Source organism: Grus americana, chromosome 26 (assembly GCF_028858705.1).
Source record: "Grus americana isolate bGruAme1 chromosome 26, bGruAme1.mat, whole genome shotgun sequence".
NCBI classification, from domain to species: domain Eukaryota; kingdom Metazoa; phylum Chordata; class Aves; order Gruiformes; family Gruidae; genus Grus; species Grus americana.
The window spans coordinates 666,792-684,334 of NC_072877.1; the positions used below are offsets into that span (position 1 = coordinate 666,792).

Sequence of the window (17,543 nt, forward strand, 5' to 3'; positions counted from 1 at the left end):
GGAGCAGCAAAGGATCCTGGAACTGGGGATCACAGGCCCTGAAGGGCATGTGTTGAGCAGACCTGAAGAGGTGAGGACTTCACTGCCTTTGCATTTTCTCCCCCAATTTATAACATTTCTGCATTGCCATCGAGTACTTCTTATTGGGATGAATGTGGCCGGAAACACGATTTCACCCTGGCTGTAAACATTAGTGCCGCATGGGGTGGGGAAAGAGGCAAAGACACTTGTAGGGACTAACTAGTAACTAGTCCCTTCAGAGACTAACTGCTCTGGGTACTTAAGAGGAATTGAGGAGCCCCATCCGCTTCTGTACTGGAGAAGGGGCCATCTCCAGGGAGTAATTCATCCAGCCTAATATTTGATTCATCCTCTGGAAAAGCTCATCTCTTACTGTTAATTATCAGAGATAGTCTATAAAGGCTCTGCTCAGACATCTAAAGTGAGATGAGATGTGTTTGAACCGCAGAGCCCATGAGAAGCACTCAAAACACGGAGAGCTGTTGGTACTTAGCACGTCTTCACTTCAGCCCTTTGATAGCCCAAACTGGACTCCTACGTTAGGAGATGTAGAAGACGTTGAACCTGGAGCACAGGTAGAGCACAGTCTACCTGAATCACCATTTCCTTGATTCAGCTGCTGCACAGGAACACACTTAAGATGGAGTCCCTGAAGAGTTACATGTTCTGGTGGTCTTTACACAGCTAGACCCTGAAGTTCTTGTAGTTTCCTGTCACTTCAGTCGAGTTGTGGATGAGTAAAGACTTCAGAATTTGGGTTTATGTAGGCAGGATTCTGCCACTGACTTTTCTAGATCCCATCTCTTGGGCTTCTCTTGTGGTTCTTACTTTATTAAGACTGCCTCTGAATCAGCAGAAATTTTTACTATATGCCCAAATCCTGATGTTCTTAGGCACTTGCATAGCTTCCATTACAATAACATTTGATCATTTGGTGAATATTTTACCGATGGTGGATTTTTTACACCAAGGGACTAAGTGGTTTGCTGAAGGCACAGAAAGTACGTACCAGAGAGGGGAGCCAATTCTCAGGTCTTAGCCCAGCATTTTAATATAGGTAACCTCCCTGCTTCTCCATTGATTTGTCTAGGGTCAAGCACCTCAGTCCCTCCTGCTCCCTCTAAGTCTTTAAAATAAATCTCAGGAGTAAGAACGAAAGAAACTTTGCTTTTCAGGTTGGTTCCTGTTGCATTCTTTGTTTCCAGTCTTTCAGTATCTCTAAGCTAGACATGTCACCATGGCATTCTGGGTTTGTGAAGTCCATCTGTTATGTACAAGCCGTTCTTTTTGTTCCTCCAAGATATTGGGGCTTTGCTGACTGCCAGATGTGGCAGCTGGAAGCTGGGTGTGTGAGATCATCCACACGTGCCCCTCATGCTCCCTCTCTATTTCCTCCCCTTGGTTCAGACAAGCAGCATCCAGAAACATTTCAGTAGGAATATAAATCATTCTATTGCTTCATGCAGAAGAGGGGAAAAAAATGCTCGACTTGGGCAGTCTGTGAATCCTCACAGAATTTGTGTTTGGCTCCGGGAGCTGGGATTTTTTGCTTCCTGAAAGTTGTGAGCAAACACTTGCACTGAGCTTTCCACCCACCCCTGCCTTTTTTTTTTTTTTTTAAATATTTTTTTGGCTTGCATCAGGAGAGCGAGAACAGATGCTGACATGACACTTGGGGCTCATCTGTGGAGCACCCCTAAACTTTTGTCAACTTCAAAGGAAGGCTGCTCCTTACCTTAAAGGATCTGGCCATCAAACTAGCCAAGTCTTGTCTGGATACTTCAAAGCTTATCCTTAGTGGAACAGGAGCTTTAAAGTGTGAACTGCGCGGTTCCCTGGCTCGGATGGTTTGTTACATCTGTGCAGAAACGTGTTCTTTCTCAGTACAGCAAGGCAGGCTGCCTGAGGACACGTGGCTGCCTCAGATGAGGATCAGTAAAGGCACCAGGCAGCCTCTGTGCAGCTGAACTCTGCTGAGCTCTCTGCCCAGAGTGGAAGTCCAAAATGCTCCTCCTTGAAAGTCATAGGAAGCAGAGCAGGAAACGATGTCATCTGGTTCCCTCCCCTCCTTTTCTGCAGTGCGGGAGTAACTTTGTGTTTTTAAAAACATACAACTCCCTCTAAGCTGGCTGATGACAAAGGGTGGCAGCAGATCCGTAATTCCTCTTGCCTTCAGGAGGAGCGGATGTCCCTTGGTATCCCCTGGCGTGCTGTTAACACTAGAATTGGCTTTTCACGCTGCCCCTTATGGAGTGTAAAGCCTGTCCTAAGGACTTTGTGATAGTTGTCATCTTACTGAAGAGCTGCTTAATTCAGACCTCCATCTACAGCAAACTAACAGGAGTTGTCAAACAAGTCTAAAATATTTATTAAATCAAAACTCCTGCTCGGTTCAGTGAGACTGACCTCCGAGTGAAGCATTCAGGGCCTGGCCGTGTGCATTTGTGTCTTACTTGGAGCGTACACATGTTCTGAATTCCCAGGTTGAGCAGAAGGCATGAATTAAGGCTTACGTTTCACTGCTGACTCAGGGGTTTAGCTTGCTCACCTCAGTAACCTGGGTTGAGCCAAGGCGACGATACTCAGCATGTTATTCCAGCCAGCGAAGGGAGCCTTGATTAAGATATCGCCATCCCAAGTCAGCATCACCCATCACTTTCTGGAAAACTCTCCCCATCATAGCTCAGATCATTCTGTGATGACTTTTCGGAGCAATCCATCATTTTTTGTTTTTATTTTAGCCACAAAAATGCTGAAAGCACAAGCAGTCCAAGTGCTCCAGGAAATGTCTGTCTTTTTTTTTTTTTTTCCAAGAGAACTGCTGTGTTAGGGCTTCTAATGCATACTGGTAATTGCAAACATTCCCCTTTGGACTAGTCGTTGGGTTATTGTTATGTGCCTGTCACCATAGCATCTGGGCACAAGGCATGAATTCAGCAGCCTTGTTCTCTTCCGTGCAGAAAATACTCTCCTCCAGCTTAGCAATTGCTTAATGCCATTTGGTCAAAAGTTGGAGATGCGTGTTGTTTTATCCTTGCTTTGCAAGTGGGGAAACTAAGGCACGGGGTGGAAATGTGGCTGCCAAGTGCTGCAGTGGCAGAGCTGTGTGCAGCCCTGCTTTAAATGGGCGGTTTGCAAACTGATGCCATTGCCTGGAAGCATTGGCCCGTCTGAGTTTTCTCCTTCCCTCTCAGGAGGGACAAATACGCTTTTCTTGGCTCTTCCTTTCAGCCTCCGTCTCCCCTGCAAGTGCTGCTGTCTGTGGCATACTCGAGTCAAATGTCCTGGAATAAACACCCTTCCTCGCAGCCTTTTCCATTTGCGTGGGGCAGCTGGGCCAGAAAACGTCCCCTTCTGTACATCACCCTGCCTGGGGAGGGTTAGTCACAAGTCCTGGCACGGTGACAGGCTAGGGCTTTAACCCTTTTGGCACTGGAGACCAGCCTGCTGGCTCTGGGGGGCTGGTTTTCTTTTAAAACCTCCCAGCTGTTGTGTTGTTTTTCTGGAGCAGTCCAGCTGCAAACGGAGCAGCGTCACAGGTGGTGGCTTTGTCAGTGTGAGCAGAGCTGTTCTGGGCACTTGGACGTCAGCGTGGTGAATGCACCGTTTCCTAAGCTGAGGGGTCCTTAATTTCGGGTGGTACTTTCAGTGGATCAAGCACGGTGCTAGGAGCCAGCAGTCAATGCATTCTGATTCTGGGACTGGTGATGGTTTACAGCACTTGGCTCGTGATAAGTCGCCGCAGAGCAGATTTTCAAAAGTGCTGAGCATGTGCCAATCCCACTGGAGTCCACGGGAGGTGCTGGTAGCCTCTTGAATTTGGGAATCAGGTGGCTGATTGCTCTGGGTTTCAGTTTCCTCTGTTGTTCACTTGGAAAATGCCTGCGGTTATTGCAGGCTCAGTTCTCCATGGTAGTAGGCACTATGAGCATTACCCTGTTGTTAAATCTGTCATCTGGACTGCTTTGATTAGGATGTGTGATCTGTAAAAGTCTGCAGAGTGATTATGTTCATTCTAAGACTGTAGTTATAAAGGGACCCTCCGTCTTGCTGAGGTTATCTATCTCTCTACACGCGCAAGAAAAAGTAGTTGATTTATGGGGTGGTTCACACTCTGTCAGATCCCAAGCCAGATATTGTAGCGGAGGGTACAATTTAGGAGGCTTGTTTGGAAACGTGGCTTACCCAGAGTATGCGGCTACAGCATCTCTCTTCCGCGTGGGCTGGAACATGAATAGTTTTGTTGAGTCAACATTTAGTTGCTTATTTTTGTCTAGGTTAAAGAAGGGGCTGAATCATTCTGACCTTGAGCACCTGGAGTGTTATTTTAGGACTTAGTCTGTTTGCAGAGAAACTTGGAAGCAGCCGTGGAGAACAGGTAGTAATGAGAGGGGACTACAGCTCAATGTCATTTTAGTTATCGTGATGATGCTGTATGTTTTTCAAGCTCAGAATTGGAGAGTGGAGAGTCTCTTATCTCGGCCATGCAGAGGCTGTGACCCTCTGAAGGTGAATGGGATATGCTTACATGTGGGGATGCTACTAACTTGCTGCTGGCTTTGTTTCTCAGGTGGAGGCGGAGGCTGTGAACCGGGCAATCACCATTGCCAACCAAACCAACTGCCCCCTTTATATCACCAAGGTGATGAGCAAAAGTGCTGCTGATGTCATTGCTCAAGCCAGGAAAAAGGGTAAGTTATTTCCCTTGGATGCAAGCACCCTATTAGCTCATGCAGTTCAACTCCTTGCCAACATACACTTCATCCCTACAGGAGAGGTTTCTTTTTCCAGCGTTATTGTCCAGGCTCTTTTTTTAAAAGGTCCCAAGCAGCTGCTTCTGTCTCATCTCCCACAGAGACGTATTCAGTGGGTCATATCAGTGCCCGGAGCCGTTTCTTCTGTTCAGCCTGAAGCCTCTCTCTTCACACCCATCCTACCACAGTGAGCCATGCACCTTCATGTTATTGCAGAGTAATTCCATGCTGTCTCCATTTAATGAATTCCCCTGGAGACTGCAAGCTGTGTCTTCCTTCCAGTTGCCATGGTCTTCCCTTGGGGCTTTCTGATGAGCTGCTTCCTGGGGTCAGAAGTGGTTCCAAGTGTCCTGACGGAGATCTCTGACTCACGAGCCCTGTTGGATTTAGTTGGAGTAGCCAAAGAGGTTACCGATTCCAGCTAACCACTGTGCTCCTTGCTTGTGAAATAGATAATCTTCGTGTGCTGTAACTCGCAACCTGGCATCCGAACAGGAATTGGGATCAGTAGTCTGGGTTAGGCTGGGAATTGCAATCGCCTCTCATAACTCTGCCTGAGGATGCTGCAAGAAGCAAGACTCAGTCCTGCCATGGATGCTGCTGCCTTGTGTTTCCTCTCTAACCGAGGTCTGGGAGGGAGCTGCGCTGCTCGCAGTGATGCAGTAGCTTCTCCCGAGTTCTGACCCCCACGGAGCAAGGGTTACAAAGCACAGTGAGTGCCTGTCTCCCTGCTTAATTCTGTGACTAAACCGTTCATTTCTATTTAAAGTGGCTCTGGGTGGGTGAGTAAGCGGGGGGGATGATTTTCCCCCTTCTTTCCTCAGAAGGGTTTGATTTAATTTTATGCATTCTAAATAAGCCTGAATGGATATACAAATGACATCACTTTCCATCTGGGTGTTTGGTGCGAGAAGAGCTAATTTCCTACCGCAGCAAACAGATTCGTGTTTGTGTATTGGCTCAGAAGTATTTTGGTCCCATGATTCCTGTTAAATGAGTTCAGAGTTGGTGAGGAGGACTGATTTCCAAGGCATCTCTCTCTGTTCGTGACGTGGAAGCAGCTCAAGCTGTTTGGGATAAACCTTCCTCTCCTCCTAGCTCCATTAGCGGAGATCATGCTGGAATGAGAAGATGTGTTGACACAGCAAAGTGGCTGCATGTTGCATTACCCCAGAAAACAACTTGATGTCGTCGTGCAGCTCAGTTCTATAAGCCAGGGAGACATCCCTTCCTCTTTCTAGGTAAAGTGCTAGAGACATATGCACCGACGAAAACATCTTCTTGCTATGCTCGCTGTCCCCTGAGACCACTAGCTGGCAAGTAGAGAGGGGCACTGGGATGAGAGACCATACGCTTATATCGCAGAAGCCATAAAACACAGCCTGGCTTGGGTGGACGTTACCTGGCCTGTGAAAGGTGCTGGGATTTGTCTCAGATGAATGATCCACAGAACTTACTCACTTAGCCTCCTGAGTGAACTAGCATACGCAGTTTTCATTCAGATTGGAGTTTTCTCCTTATAAGGAGAATTTGGGGTATAAATGGCACGCCGTTCTCTGTTCCTTTATTTAAATAATTCAATTTAAATGCTGTGCAGTTACCCAACTGGGTAACCCAGGAGGGCCACACACGCTAGCTTTGCCCTCCCAAGCAACAGAGGAAGCGCAACTGAAGACTATCCAAGGCGAAAACAAAACAGAATTGATTTGCTAAATGGAAAAGAATGAATGTTATTTAAAGCCAGATGTTCCCAGTGGCATTTGTACGGAGGAGATTCCCTGCAGACTCTGTCGTTGGCAGATCTGGGAGCTCAAAACATCGCTCCCTGCAGAACAATCCTCCCAATGTACTGGCCCACAACAGGCCTCCCGTTATTAGCCAGCGTGTGTTTTGCCTTGTTCTGATTTCATAACCCTATCTGTGGCAAGTGATGTCAGACGGCCTCTTCCTCTGCTGGTGGATCCCCCCTGACAAACTCCTACACCTCCTGTTTCAGTGTGGTCCTGGAAACAGCACGAAGCCAGTTAATGCATCGTTGTGCCTCAGCTAATGTACTCTCTCCCAGCTAGCTCGAGAGCCTATAGACGTAACAGTAGCTCAAACAATATGTGAAAGATCATATTTTTGTACTCTGCGTGGTGAGGTGTGTAAGATCCTGCTGACCGATTCTGCAATCTTTGCCAGTCTTTTCTGATTGAAATATTTAGGGTTAGTATTTTAACTACCCACATCTTTTGCAGGCAGATTCCAACACATGAAGTGTCTGGGCTCAGAAGCCAGATGGATAGGCACTTAACAGAGATTTCAGGAAGGTTGCATTTGGTGAGCAGATCTGTGGGACTACCAGCTTGCACCGCTTTTGAAGTTGCAGCATCTTGCATCTGCTTGGTGTGCAGATGTTGCTGGTGCATTCCAGCTTGCAAAGTATTGTGGCCTTAAGGATCCGCTGTTCCTTCATGTGGTTCCAAAAATGTTAATAAAGAGGAAGGATGCACTGGTGTTTAGTGCACTGGACAGAGAGGCAGAAGATCCAATTTAATTTCCTAGTTCGGCCACAGATTTACCCTGTGCCCTTGGGGGAATCAGTTCCCCTGACCTGCATTTGTGAACCAGAAACACTGACCCTTCCTCTAGGATGGGCTTCCTCTGTAGGCAGGAAACTTTCCTGCTAGGCGTATTCTCTTATCTGATCTATGCACAGGGTCTGCTTCAAGAAACCCAGCCTTGTTAGATCTTTAATACATAAACATTTAGAAAAATATTGCAGGTGCTATTTTTTTCATTCTTTTTCTTCCACATCCCCTGTAGATGAGACTGGATCTCCTCACGCTCTTACAGTTCCCCTCAGCCTCTTTCATAAGGTTCTTGGCCCAGGATGCAATACAATGAGTCTTTACAGTAACCCTTTCCAGCACAATTAACCAGTGCCAACCTCAGCAATTGTATAAAGACATTGTGCACATTTTGCTGCTCCAAGCTCTTATCGGTAACGATATCTTTATTATTAACTCAAGTATTTACTTTTTTGGATGCTTCGTCCAAGGGACTGGTTTTTGGGAAATGCTCAGTGTTTCTTTAGCGATCTCAAGATAGACGTGTAAAATTAAGAGTTTGCTTGTGAAAACACGCCCCTAGTAACATAACACACCTTCCCAGGAGCATTGAGCAGGCCAGGAGTTTAATGATGTCTGATCATCTGGTCATGCAGGCCAGTGAATTCAATTCAGTGTTATGTCTCTGTGATCACATACTTAAGAGAAAGTACCAAGAAGCCCTGCAGTGTGCAATGCTGGCATAACTTACCCAACTTGTCCTTTTTCAGAAGGATGCTTTATGCCTGGAAGCTGGGCTGGAGAGGCATGTTGCTTGGTGCTCACGGTGGATTTGTCTGTATTCCTGTCCTGTAGGCACTGTGGTGTATGGAGAGCCCATCACAGCCAGCTTGGGTACCGATGGATCTCATTACTGGAGCAAGAACTGGGCTAAGGCAGCAGCTTTTGTTACTTCCCCACCACTGAGTCCTGACCCAACCACTCCTGATTTTCTCAACTCGCTACTGTCCTGGTGAGTAGAGCTCTTTGCGTTCGTACAGCGTGTGCTTCATCATGAGACAAGAGGCTGATAAAAATAATAGCTGTTGTTGCCAGCAAGAAAAAGGCTGTTTTACCTTTAGGAGTTAAACATGTGACAATAAAATATCATAAATACCTGTCATTGTCTTTTCCAGTGGAGACCTCCAAGTTACTGGCAGTGCCCACTGCACCTTCAACACTGCCCAGAAAGCTGTTGGGAAGGACAACTTTACCCTGATCCCCGAAGGAACCAATGGGACTGAGGAGAGGATGTCCATCATCTGGGATAAGGCTGTGGTATGTCACACGTGTCTAGGCTGCAACTAGACATGCAGAGCTGAAAGAGCTGCAGCAATGTGTTGTTATCTGCCTCCCAGACGCTTGTTATGGTCCTTGGGAATCTGCTGTGCTGTCAGCTATTTGCTTTTCGGAGTCGTCCTCACCTGGCTAATGCAGTGACTCCTTTTGTCTTTCCCCAGGTGACTGGCAAGATGGATGAGAACCAGTTTGTTGCTGTGACCAGCACAAATGCAGCTAAAATCTTTAACCTGTATCCACGGAAGGGCCGTATTGCAGTGGGCTCGGATGCTGATCTGGTTATCTGGGATCCTGACAGTGTCAAGACAATCTCTGCCAAGACTCATAACATAGTAAGGATATTTTCTATGATGTGAGCCCTGCTGCTCATTTCCTCCTCTCTTCCTTCAATGCCAGACTCTGCTGCCAAGAACTAGAGCTCATGACAACTCAGGGCTTTGTTTTCTCCATGCCCCAAGCCCTCTCTTGTCTTACACCCAGTACAGCCCAGTTGTGTGAGCAGAAGGGAAGACGACTGAGTCCAAATCTGAAATCACATGAATACCCAGAGATTGCCCTCGGAGCAATGAGGTTGTCTGCTCTTTCCGAGTGTTGGATGCTTGGATCTGAGCACACAGAAAGCTCTTTAAATCTTCTAAAATATCAAAAGGCCTGTGATCACAATGTGTCACGACCTTGCGGCTCGCTAGCAGTGGGAACGTGAACTGCCCCTTTTCTGGTTGGGGTCAGTGAAGCATGTCAGCTCGTGGGCACCTTAGCTGGAGATCTGATCCAGATCCATGAGTCTGAGGGGATTTACACCACGTACTGATCTGGCACGTGTGTGTGGAGTCACACTTAGCCATGAGTTTACTGGTGATCATCCCAATGTCAGCTGGCACAGGGAGGCCCAGGGCAGCACCCAGACTAACCAGATCTTCCCCCCGTTTCTTTTGTGATGGCACTCCTAGAGGCACTGTTTGCTTCTGGCCCACAGCTGTGTCCCACATCTTATACCTGGCTGTGGGAAACTGCAGAATGGTCCCAGTGCAAAGGGCTGGTTGGAGTCTCCCTGTGACATTGGAGCACTGTCTCAGAGAAAGCAACCACTGTTTGCATTTGTTGACGACTTGTTTCATTGCTGGCGATGAACCTATGGAATGTTTCCCTGGAAAAAAGTCCTTGTTCTTTTTTCCGTGAATGCTTTCATTCACTCTGGAGCTGAAGGAGCAAAATTTTCTTCCACACTTGGATCCCTGGGCACATTCACAAAGAAACTTTTTTTTTTTAAAGGTTTGGTTCACTTCCCTGTGACTTAACTCTGTGTCAGAATTGGTCACAGATGGCCTGGATTCATCCTCCCTGTGCTTAGACTTCTAACAGAGGCATCCAGACTCAGAAGTCTGGTCACTTCAGTCGCCTCAGAGGTGCTTCCAGACTCATCGCACCTCCAGTCCGAAAAGGAATGACTTAGAGGAGGGAGCCCAGGGACTTAGTGCTATTAGGTGCTAAATTTAGTGGTCTGAACCTGGGTTTGTGCTTATGAATGGCTCAGAGAGCTGGAAGTAGCTTGCTGGATGGACTGTTTGAAGGTCATTGCCACTTAATGGCTGTTGTCTTTAGGAAATGAATTGGACTCTTTACGTTTCCTAACACAAAACTCAGAGACTTGATCTTTTGTGGATATGCTCCAGTACAATCAGGACTGACTGCATGATGTTGCCACAGATCTGGGCTCGGTTGAAGGAGAACCAGATCCACCTTGGAGCGACCATTCAGAAATGCTTGATAGGACCGCAGATCTCTGTAAGAGGCCTCAGCGCTCCACGGTCAGCTGTTGCCAAAGGCTGCGTCTTTATGTTGTGCCAAGGCTGTGGAGGATGAAGGCTCTCGTTTTCAGGTGGTTTCTTCAGAGCTTGAAGGGCTGTCTAGGAAATAGCAGCTTTTTTTGTTACATGCCCAGCTCTAACCTCTTCCCGTCTCTCATTACGTCGCCTGCTATACCTGGCATTACACCTGCTGGGTTTGTTCTGTCTCTAGCTGCATGCGCGCCTCGTGTGAGAGGAGACATTGGTACGAGTGATGCCTTTAGAGGCAAGGCACCCTAATTTGGTCAAGTATAAAACAAAAGCCCCTTTCAAAGTCAGGCAGAGCGGTTGCTGCAACACGAGGAGACGCAGTGATTATGTGGCATCAGATGATTGTTACATTTTTAAATGCTACAGCAACATACGGATGTTTTCCAAGAATTCACACTGCTCTTGCCACTGTCTGGCAAGGAAACGTTAGGAGCTAGAGAGGGAGATAGTGTTGTTCTTGGAACCAGCCTAATTCATACACTCCTAACCAAGCCTCCTCCTTTGCCACCACAACTTTTTTTCAGCTGGACCCAGTTCAGTGTCGGTTTAACCGCCATTCTAGCTAATTGTAAATCTGCAGTCAAGCCTACCCATACTTATAACACACTTCAAGAGCAAACTCCATTATTAACTCGGTAAAAAAAGACCTGGATTTGTCTCAGAGATGGTCACTAGAGTAATAGTCCCCAAATAACATGGTTGTAGTGCGTCTCATTCCAAGATGCTTCATGGGTGGGACATTTACCAGTGATTCCTTTAAAAGTTCTCTTTTTTCAGTGGTGTAATGTTTCCAATCCTGTTAATTGAGGATGAGCAATCCCATTAGAGTAAAACAAGATTGTCCTGGTCCCTGACCCATCAACCAAAACACTGGTTTGAAATACAGCTTTTCAAAATTATCATTATTTTTAATATGGAACTTAGATAAAACTTTATTTGGCTCCTAAATCCGCCGCAATTCAGAAGAGATAGGTGCCTGAATGCATTTAAACAGGTAGCTTGTGAGGTATTCTCTTTTGAAACTGTATTTCCTCTTGTCGCGATGGAAATTTCGCATGACTAAATCCTCAGTAAATTTAGATTGATAATAAAGACCAGCCTTTCTATTAAACCACAGCATATACAACTCAGGTAACCGCTGTAGAGTTTGCTTCCATCTGCCCTTAAAATTTGGGCAATTAGCATGACTGGTGATAGCTAATTAAAGCACAGCAGGCTTTGCTGGGATGAATATATCTGCCTCATGTCGTCTTTTTGTTTGTTCTAGTCTCTGGAGTACAATATCTTTGAAGGCATGGAGTGCCGTGGGTCTCCCCTGGTGGTCATCAGCCAGGGGAAGATCGTGCTGGAGGACGGGAATCTCCATGTCACTGAGGGATCTGGACGGTATATCCCCAGGAAACCGTTCCCTGACTTCGTTTACAAGCGCATCAAAGCGAGGAGCAGGGTGAGTATAAATGGTTGGATGCACGTTTGTTCTCTCGCTGAAACCCCTGAGTTAAAGGGGTGGAAAACAGACGCTATCCCCTGGCTCGTAGGCACACACAAATGTTTCCTGGATCGGAGCCGTATTTATCTCATTCCTCTTTCATTTTTGCTATTCACTTGAGTCATTACGGGAATATGCTTTGGTTTGAGCTTAGATTTTCTGCAAATTTTATTTTTCTGCTCCTTAATTCTTCTCTGTCTTGGGATACCGAGACAGAGCATGTGTCCAGGAACTGTCCGGCTTGGACGTGAGTCAGTCTGCAAATAACCCGGCAGGCTTCTCCTGTCACAAGAGAAGTTATTGATGGCATTTATATATCAAACCTTTCAGCAACAATTTAGAATTCTAATATATAATGTTACAGATACATTATGCTGCTTTCCCTTCTGTCAGGTATGATCAGATGCTCTTGTCTGGTGACTGGTGAGTCACAGGCACAGCCTACTGACTGTTCAAAAGTGAGAATTTTCTATTTTTAAGAGGCTAAAATTGTTGGAGAAGTGTCTTTGTAAAATAGACCCGTTCAAAAGAGAAACTGCCTTTAGATATGCCTTTAGTTGGTAAAATCTGACAGAGAAGATGGCGCTGAACTCTGCTGCAACTTAGCTGCTGAGAATTTAAGAAGTTTGTTTCTAGATGAAGTCAGATTTCTGAGTAGAAGAGTATTTTGATGTTTGAAGTGTTGCCCTCTCCTGGACAAAACCAGAGCTGTGTTAGTTCTGCTGATCATAGGTAATCTTCACACCCCTTGCAAATGATCTTTCCGTAATTGTTCTTTGGAAGAAATTGCAAGTTACCAAAATTACATCTCAAACAGAGAGCAAATCTGTGGTTTCTGTTGTGGTCGGATCTCCCACAGAAATCTGTGTCTGACCTATAAATTCAATTGGGCAGTATCTCAACTGGAATAATTGCATTTAAGCCGGTCTAAAGCTCCCAAGCTGGCGATGTGAAGCTAGCCTGGCTCCTCTCTAGGCAGACCTGCCTCTGTCTCAGCATTGGTGTGCTTTTTGGGGACAAGTAATAAGTTTCATCTGAGAGTTGTCAGGAGCCTTTAATACAACAGCAGGTAGGTTGAGATCATTCAAGGACAGAACCTGCGGTGCAGGGGACGCACCAGCTGGCTGCTGTCGGCTGCTTGCATCAGGTACCTGGAGCCACAGCAGTCCAGAGCACGTTTCATTTTATCCACGCTGCTTCAGAGAGCAGCCACCGCCCGAGGATCAGCACAGAGGAGATGTCGCATGATTTCAAACCCTCTTACTAAAGGCAAATCTTGAAGTGTGTGTCTGTGGCTTAGCAACATCTGGCCAGCTGTTTAGGTCTGGTTTGAAGGCTGGTTTGACCCAGGAGGTTGCCTGCTTCTGTGTTTTGCAGCTGGCCGAGCTGCGGGGTGTGCCTCGAGGCCTCTACGACGGACCTGTCTGCGAAGTGTCAGTGACACCGAAGACCGTCACACCAGCGTCTTCAGCTAAGACATCTCCTGCCAAACAGCAGGCCCCACCCGTGAGGAACCTGCACCAGTCTGGATTCAGCTTGTCTGGTACATACTTTTTATGGGGCTAAATTATTCATTGCTTTGAAATCACGGCTTGTTTATACTCCCATACTTTGAATTAATTCTGCTGAAATGGGAAGGCAATGAGAGAGACTGTGAGGTGGATTTTAGCTTGGAGGTTATCCCTTTAGAAAGGAGAAGAGCAGTATTGGAGCTATCACAAAGTCCTGCTTGTTTTCATGCCATGGCATGAGTGCTGAGTACCCCATTGCATTCTGGGCTCAGTCCTCAGCCGGGTGTCTGAAGAGGGCAGATGGCACCGACTTCAGCGGAGCTTTGCCAGCTGAGACCAGCTGTGGATCTGGTATGTGACAGGTTTGATTTCTCAGCGTGCTGTTTCAGTGCAATAAGGGAAAACTATAAAAAGGAATAAAAAGGCTTGCTAAGGGAAAACCATTTAGCCAGCTTGTATCTGTGCAGGGCGGTGTGGCTCAGGTGTTCGGTGCGGAGATATTAATACAGAACAGGTTTCAGCAGAATTAAGGCACTGGAGGCCAGTCAGGGCTTTTCCTCCAAAGATGCTGCATTTTGGTGCACACCGCTGGCGCCTGGCCTAAGAGAAGGGTGCATCAATGGGTTTCCATGCAGCTGTGCTCTCTCCCCACTCCCTTGTCCTGCAACTCACTCATCTCAACCTCTCGCTGGCCCGCAGGACGTGACGTTGCTTCTCTCTCCCGCAGGGGCACAGATCGATGACAACATCCCACGCCGCACGACTCAGCGCATCGTGGCTCCGCCCGGCGGACGTGCCAACATCACCAGCTTGGGCTAAGGACCGACCCCTTCCGTGCCCGCCTAGCGGACCAGGGGACGGGGGCACCTGGAGACCCTGTCTGATTCTTTTAGAGCCTGTGACAGTTACTGCGGGCAACCAGTGAGGGGGGCTGAAGTAAGGCGCCTCTTTCAGTCCCCTCAGATTCCCTCCTCATCTTCACCAACCCCTCTCACTTCTCCCCTCAGCCCCTACACATTTAAAGAAATAAACCTTGTTTTGACACCTCTGACATGCAAAAGTAAATGTAAAGAGGATGTTTGAGATCTGTGGCCTCTGTCCCATTCAGCATCTTTCTTTTAATAAAGGAAGGATAAAGTGAATTCCCCGGGAGCTGCCTTTAAGACACACACAAAAAAAGGAATAAATGAATAATAAATGTAAAAAAATAGCTTTTTTTTTTTTTTTTTTTTTTAAAAAATGTCAAGCAGAAAAGTAGTTCAAGGGTTTTAAACTGGATATTCTGTAGGGTTCTGTATTCCAGCAGAATAGCTAGGCAAGCTTGGAGGGACCCGAATCCCAGCCTGTCTGTAAGCATTCCCCACCACCGCCTTTGAGGTCACTGAAAAGCTGTCTGCTGCCGAGAGAGAGAAACAGGACCCAGCACTAGGAATTGACAAAGCGCATCGCACCCAGCCATCGGGTGAGCTAGAATTGTTGGGGACTTTGGTTCTATTGGTTTGTTTTTTCTTTTTTTTTTTTTTTTTCCTTCTGGATTTTGCTGCAAATTAGGTCCTTGAGGAAACTTTTTTTTTAATGTTTGTGTGTGTGCGTTTAATATGTTTGTATCATTGTGTTTACGAAGCCTTATCTCAGAACTGGGGACCTCCCTGTTCTTCCCGGTCCTTCCCAAACCTCATTCAAGTTACAGACTCCCGCCAGCGTCACTGCCACTGCCACCCTGGTACTTCAGGTATTCCTAGGTCGCATCATTCCAGCCGACGCTTGCCACTTAGCTGCGATAGGAGGTTGCGGAGCAGGTTCATAAGCTATGATCTTCACTTCAGTGTACTAGGTCTTGAGCTGGTGCAAACAAAGGGCTGGATACCAGCTGAGGAGCTGGGAGAGAGTCTCTCCAGAAGTTTTTAGCAGTTAGTTTGTCTTTTGTTCCCGGAGGTGGAAATAGATAAGCAGGGGGCCGTGGACAAAGAGCAACGTGTTGCTTGAAAGATTTGCGTAGCGGCCACTTTCCCCCTGCCTGGCCATCGATGAGTGGTTATTTAAAACTTTACGAGAGCTTATCTTTAGCTCTCATCGAAAGGCCGGTCAGTTGAGTGCGTGCCTGAGCATCTGCGGCAATTCCAGTCCGGGTCCAGATGCCCAGCTGTTGTATCTGGGACCCTCGGCAGCTCGATGGGTCAACAGCAGCTGAGAATCTCTCATCCACGGTGCGAATTTCACAGTCAGTCATTCCTACAGGAGTCTGCCTTTGTGCAAATGTTCATGAGAAGGCCCGGTGGTGGTTCCCCACCCTTCCTCAGATGCCTGTTGCCTCAGATTTGAGAAACCAGAGGCCACAAGCGGTTCTTGAGTGAATTTAGGAGCCCCAGCCTCTCTGGCAGTCAGTGGGATCTGGGCTTTTAAGTGTCTTCTGGGACTGAAGGTCTTTTAGCCCTAGCGCTGGAGGCTCATTATTTTCAGGACATGGAGAATAAATCTGCACCGTTAGATTCCCAGTTAAACTTAGCTGGAGGGCTCGGCGGTGCCAAGGACTTGGCCTGTCTCTTAGCACAGAGCTGTTCTACCCGCAGTTAACGCAGCGTTGCCTCCGCTGTCTGCGTGCCCTGGCACTTGGCTGCATCTTCTGCTTTCTCTTCTGTTTGTGCTTTGCCACGCACGTTGACCTTGTTTTTCCATGTTTTTGAGTATTTCCTTAAATGGTGTTTACAGGTTGTTTTGGGGAAAAACTATATATATGAAGGCTTTTAAGAAACAAGTACCAAATTTGTTGCTGGGATTTGCAAGAGATCTGGAAGCTATGTAGGTGCCCAAACCCTCCCAGCTTCAGCACCTAATTCCTTTAGGCCCCTTTGAACACAAAAGCTAAGAAAAACATTGCCATTTCATCCATGCATTTTGCATTTAGGTTTAACTCTTGGGTCTTTTAGTTTTGCATAAAAGAGTTTGCACTTTGTTTGTTAAGTAATCCGTGAACTTAATATATATTGCAGCTAATATTCATTTTTTTTTCACCTGTATGTTAAAATCAATTTGAATGAGTTGGGGAGAAAAAAAAAAAGAATTGCAGATCCGTTTCAATTCTACGAAACACTTGCGGCTCTTCAGTATTCACTTAAGTCTTCCTTTTTTTTTTTTCCTTCACTGACTCATGATGACTTTTTAGTTTTAATTTGTTCTTCAAAAGGAAAAAAAAATGACAAAAAAAAAGATTTTTGCAGGCTATGTAAGCATGTTTTTTCCTGTGAGAGCTCGTCTGCTTTGTGTCTGTTTAATGAATGTCATATGTAAATGCTTAAAGAAAAAAAGATGATGACTTAATTAATTAACCGCAGTGACTTGAAGCTCTAAAAATAAAAAAAAAAAAAGTAGGATTTAATACTAGCTGGATTTAACCCTTGGATTTGTGATTGTGAACCATGAGTGGAGGAGCTGTAAGTGCTAAAGCTGATCATGTGTGTAGACAAAAAGAAGTACTGATATTTGACCATTGTCTCAATGGCAAACCCCCCTGCCCCCAACCCCAAGTCTTGTGTTTTATTCCTTAAGAACTCTGTGTTATATTACCATGGGAACTCCTAATAAAGACAAAATGTTGTTGTTTCACTAGGTGCATCTGTGTCTCCAGGCGCTACGTGTTCCGTGTAACTGTGCACCTTGGCTGGTGCCTTCAACAGATAAAAACTGAGCTCTGAAATCAGTGCTAACGTAGGCGGGTGGCAGTCCTGTGTGGACTGAGATGGACAGCAGCCACGGTTCCTTGGGAGATGGTGATGGTAAAGAGGAATCAGCGGCCCGCAGTGTAATTTCTGTTAGGGGAGAGCAAGCCTCTTCTCGGGGCAGTTGTGTGCTTCAGGCGGTATTTGGCAAAGCAGAGACGTTTGCCTGAAAACCGGCTCCGCATTGCAGAGAGCACTGATGAAACGCGAGCAAGAGAAGCTAAAGCTATTGGCGGAGCCCTCAGCCCTCCAGCGTTCTGCTTGGACCCTTGTAATGGCGATGGAGGAGGGGAGAGAAAGTACGGCTGTAAATAGAAGCCACAC

General features: G+C 46.5%; 1 protein-coding gene across 3 annotated transcripts in view; it reads left to right on the forward strand.

Annotated features, from left to right (window-relative positions):
- Positions 1-17,106, forward strand: part of DPYSL2 (dihydropyrimidinase like 2) — a 56,018-nt gene extending 38,912 nt beyond the window's left edge. For all 3 annotated transcript variants that reach the window (XM_054804592.1, XM_054804591.1, XM_054804593.1), the window contains 8 exons: positions 2-70; positions 4,592-4,712; positions 8,183-8,339; positions 8,503-8,644; positions 8,827-8,997; positions 11,771-11,950; positions 13,370-13,535; positions 14,231-17,106. In XM_054804592.1, coding sequence (XP_054660567.1) covers positions 2-70; positions 4,592-4,712; positions 8,183-8,339; positions 8,503-8,644; positions 8,827-8,997; positions 11,771-11,950; positions 13,370-13,535; positions 14,231-14,322 — 1,098 coding nt within the window. In that variant the 3' untranslated portion in view covers positions 14,323-17,106. The remainder of the gene's footprint in view (position 1; positions 71-4,591; positions 4,713-8,182; positions 8,340-8,502; positions 8,645-8,826; positions 8,998-11,770; positions 11,951-13,369; positions 13,536-14,230) is intronic.
- Positions 17,107-17,543: the final 437 nt, after the last annotated feature.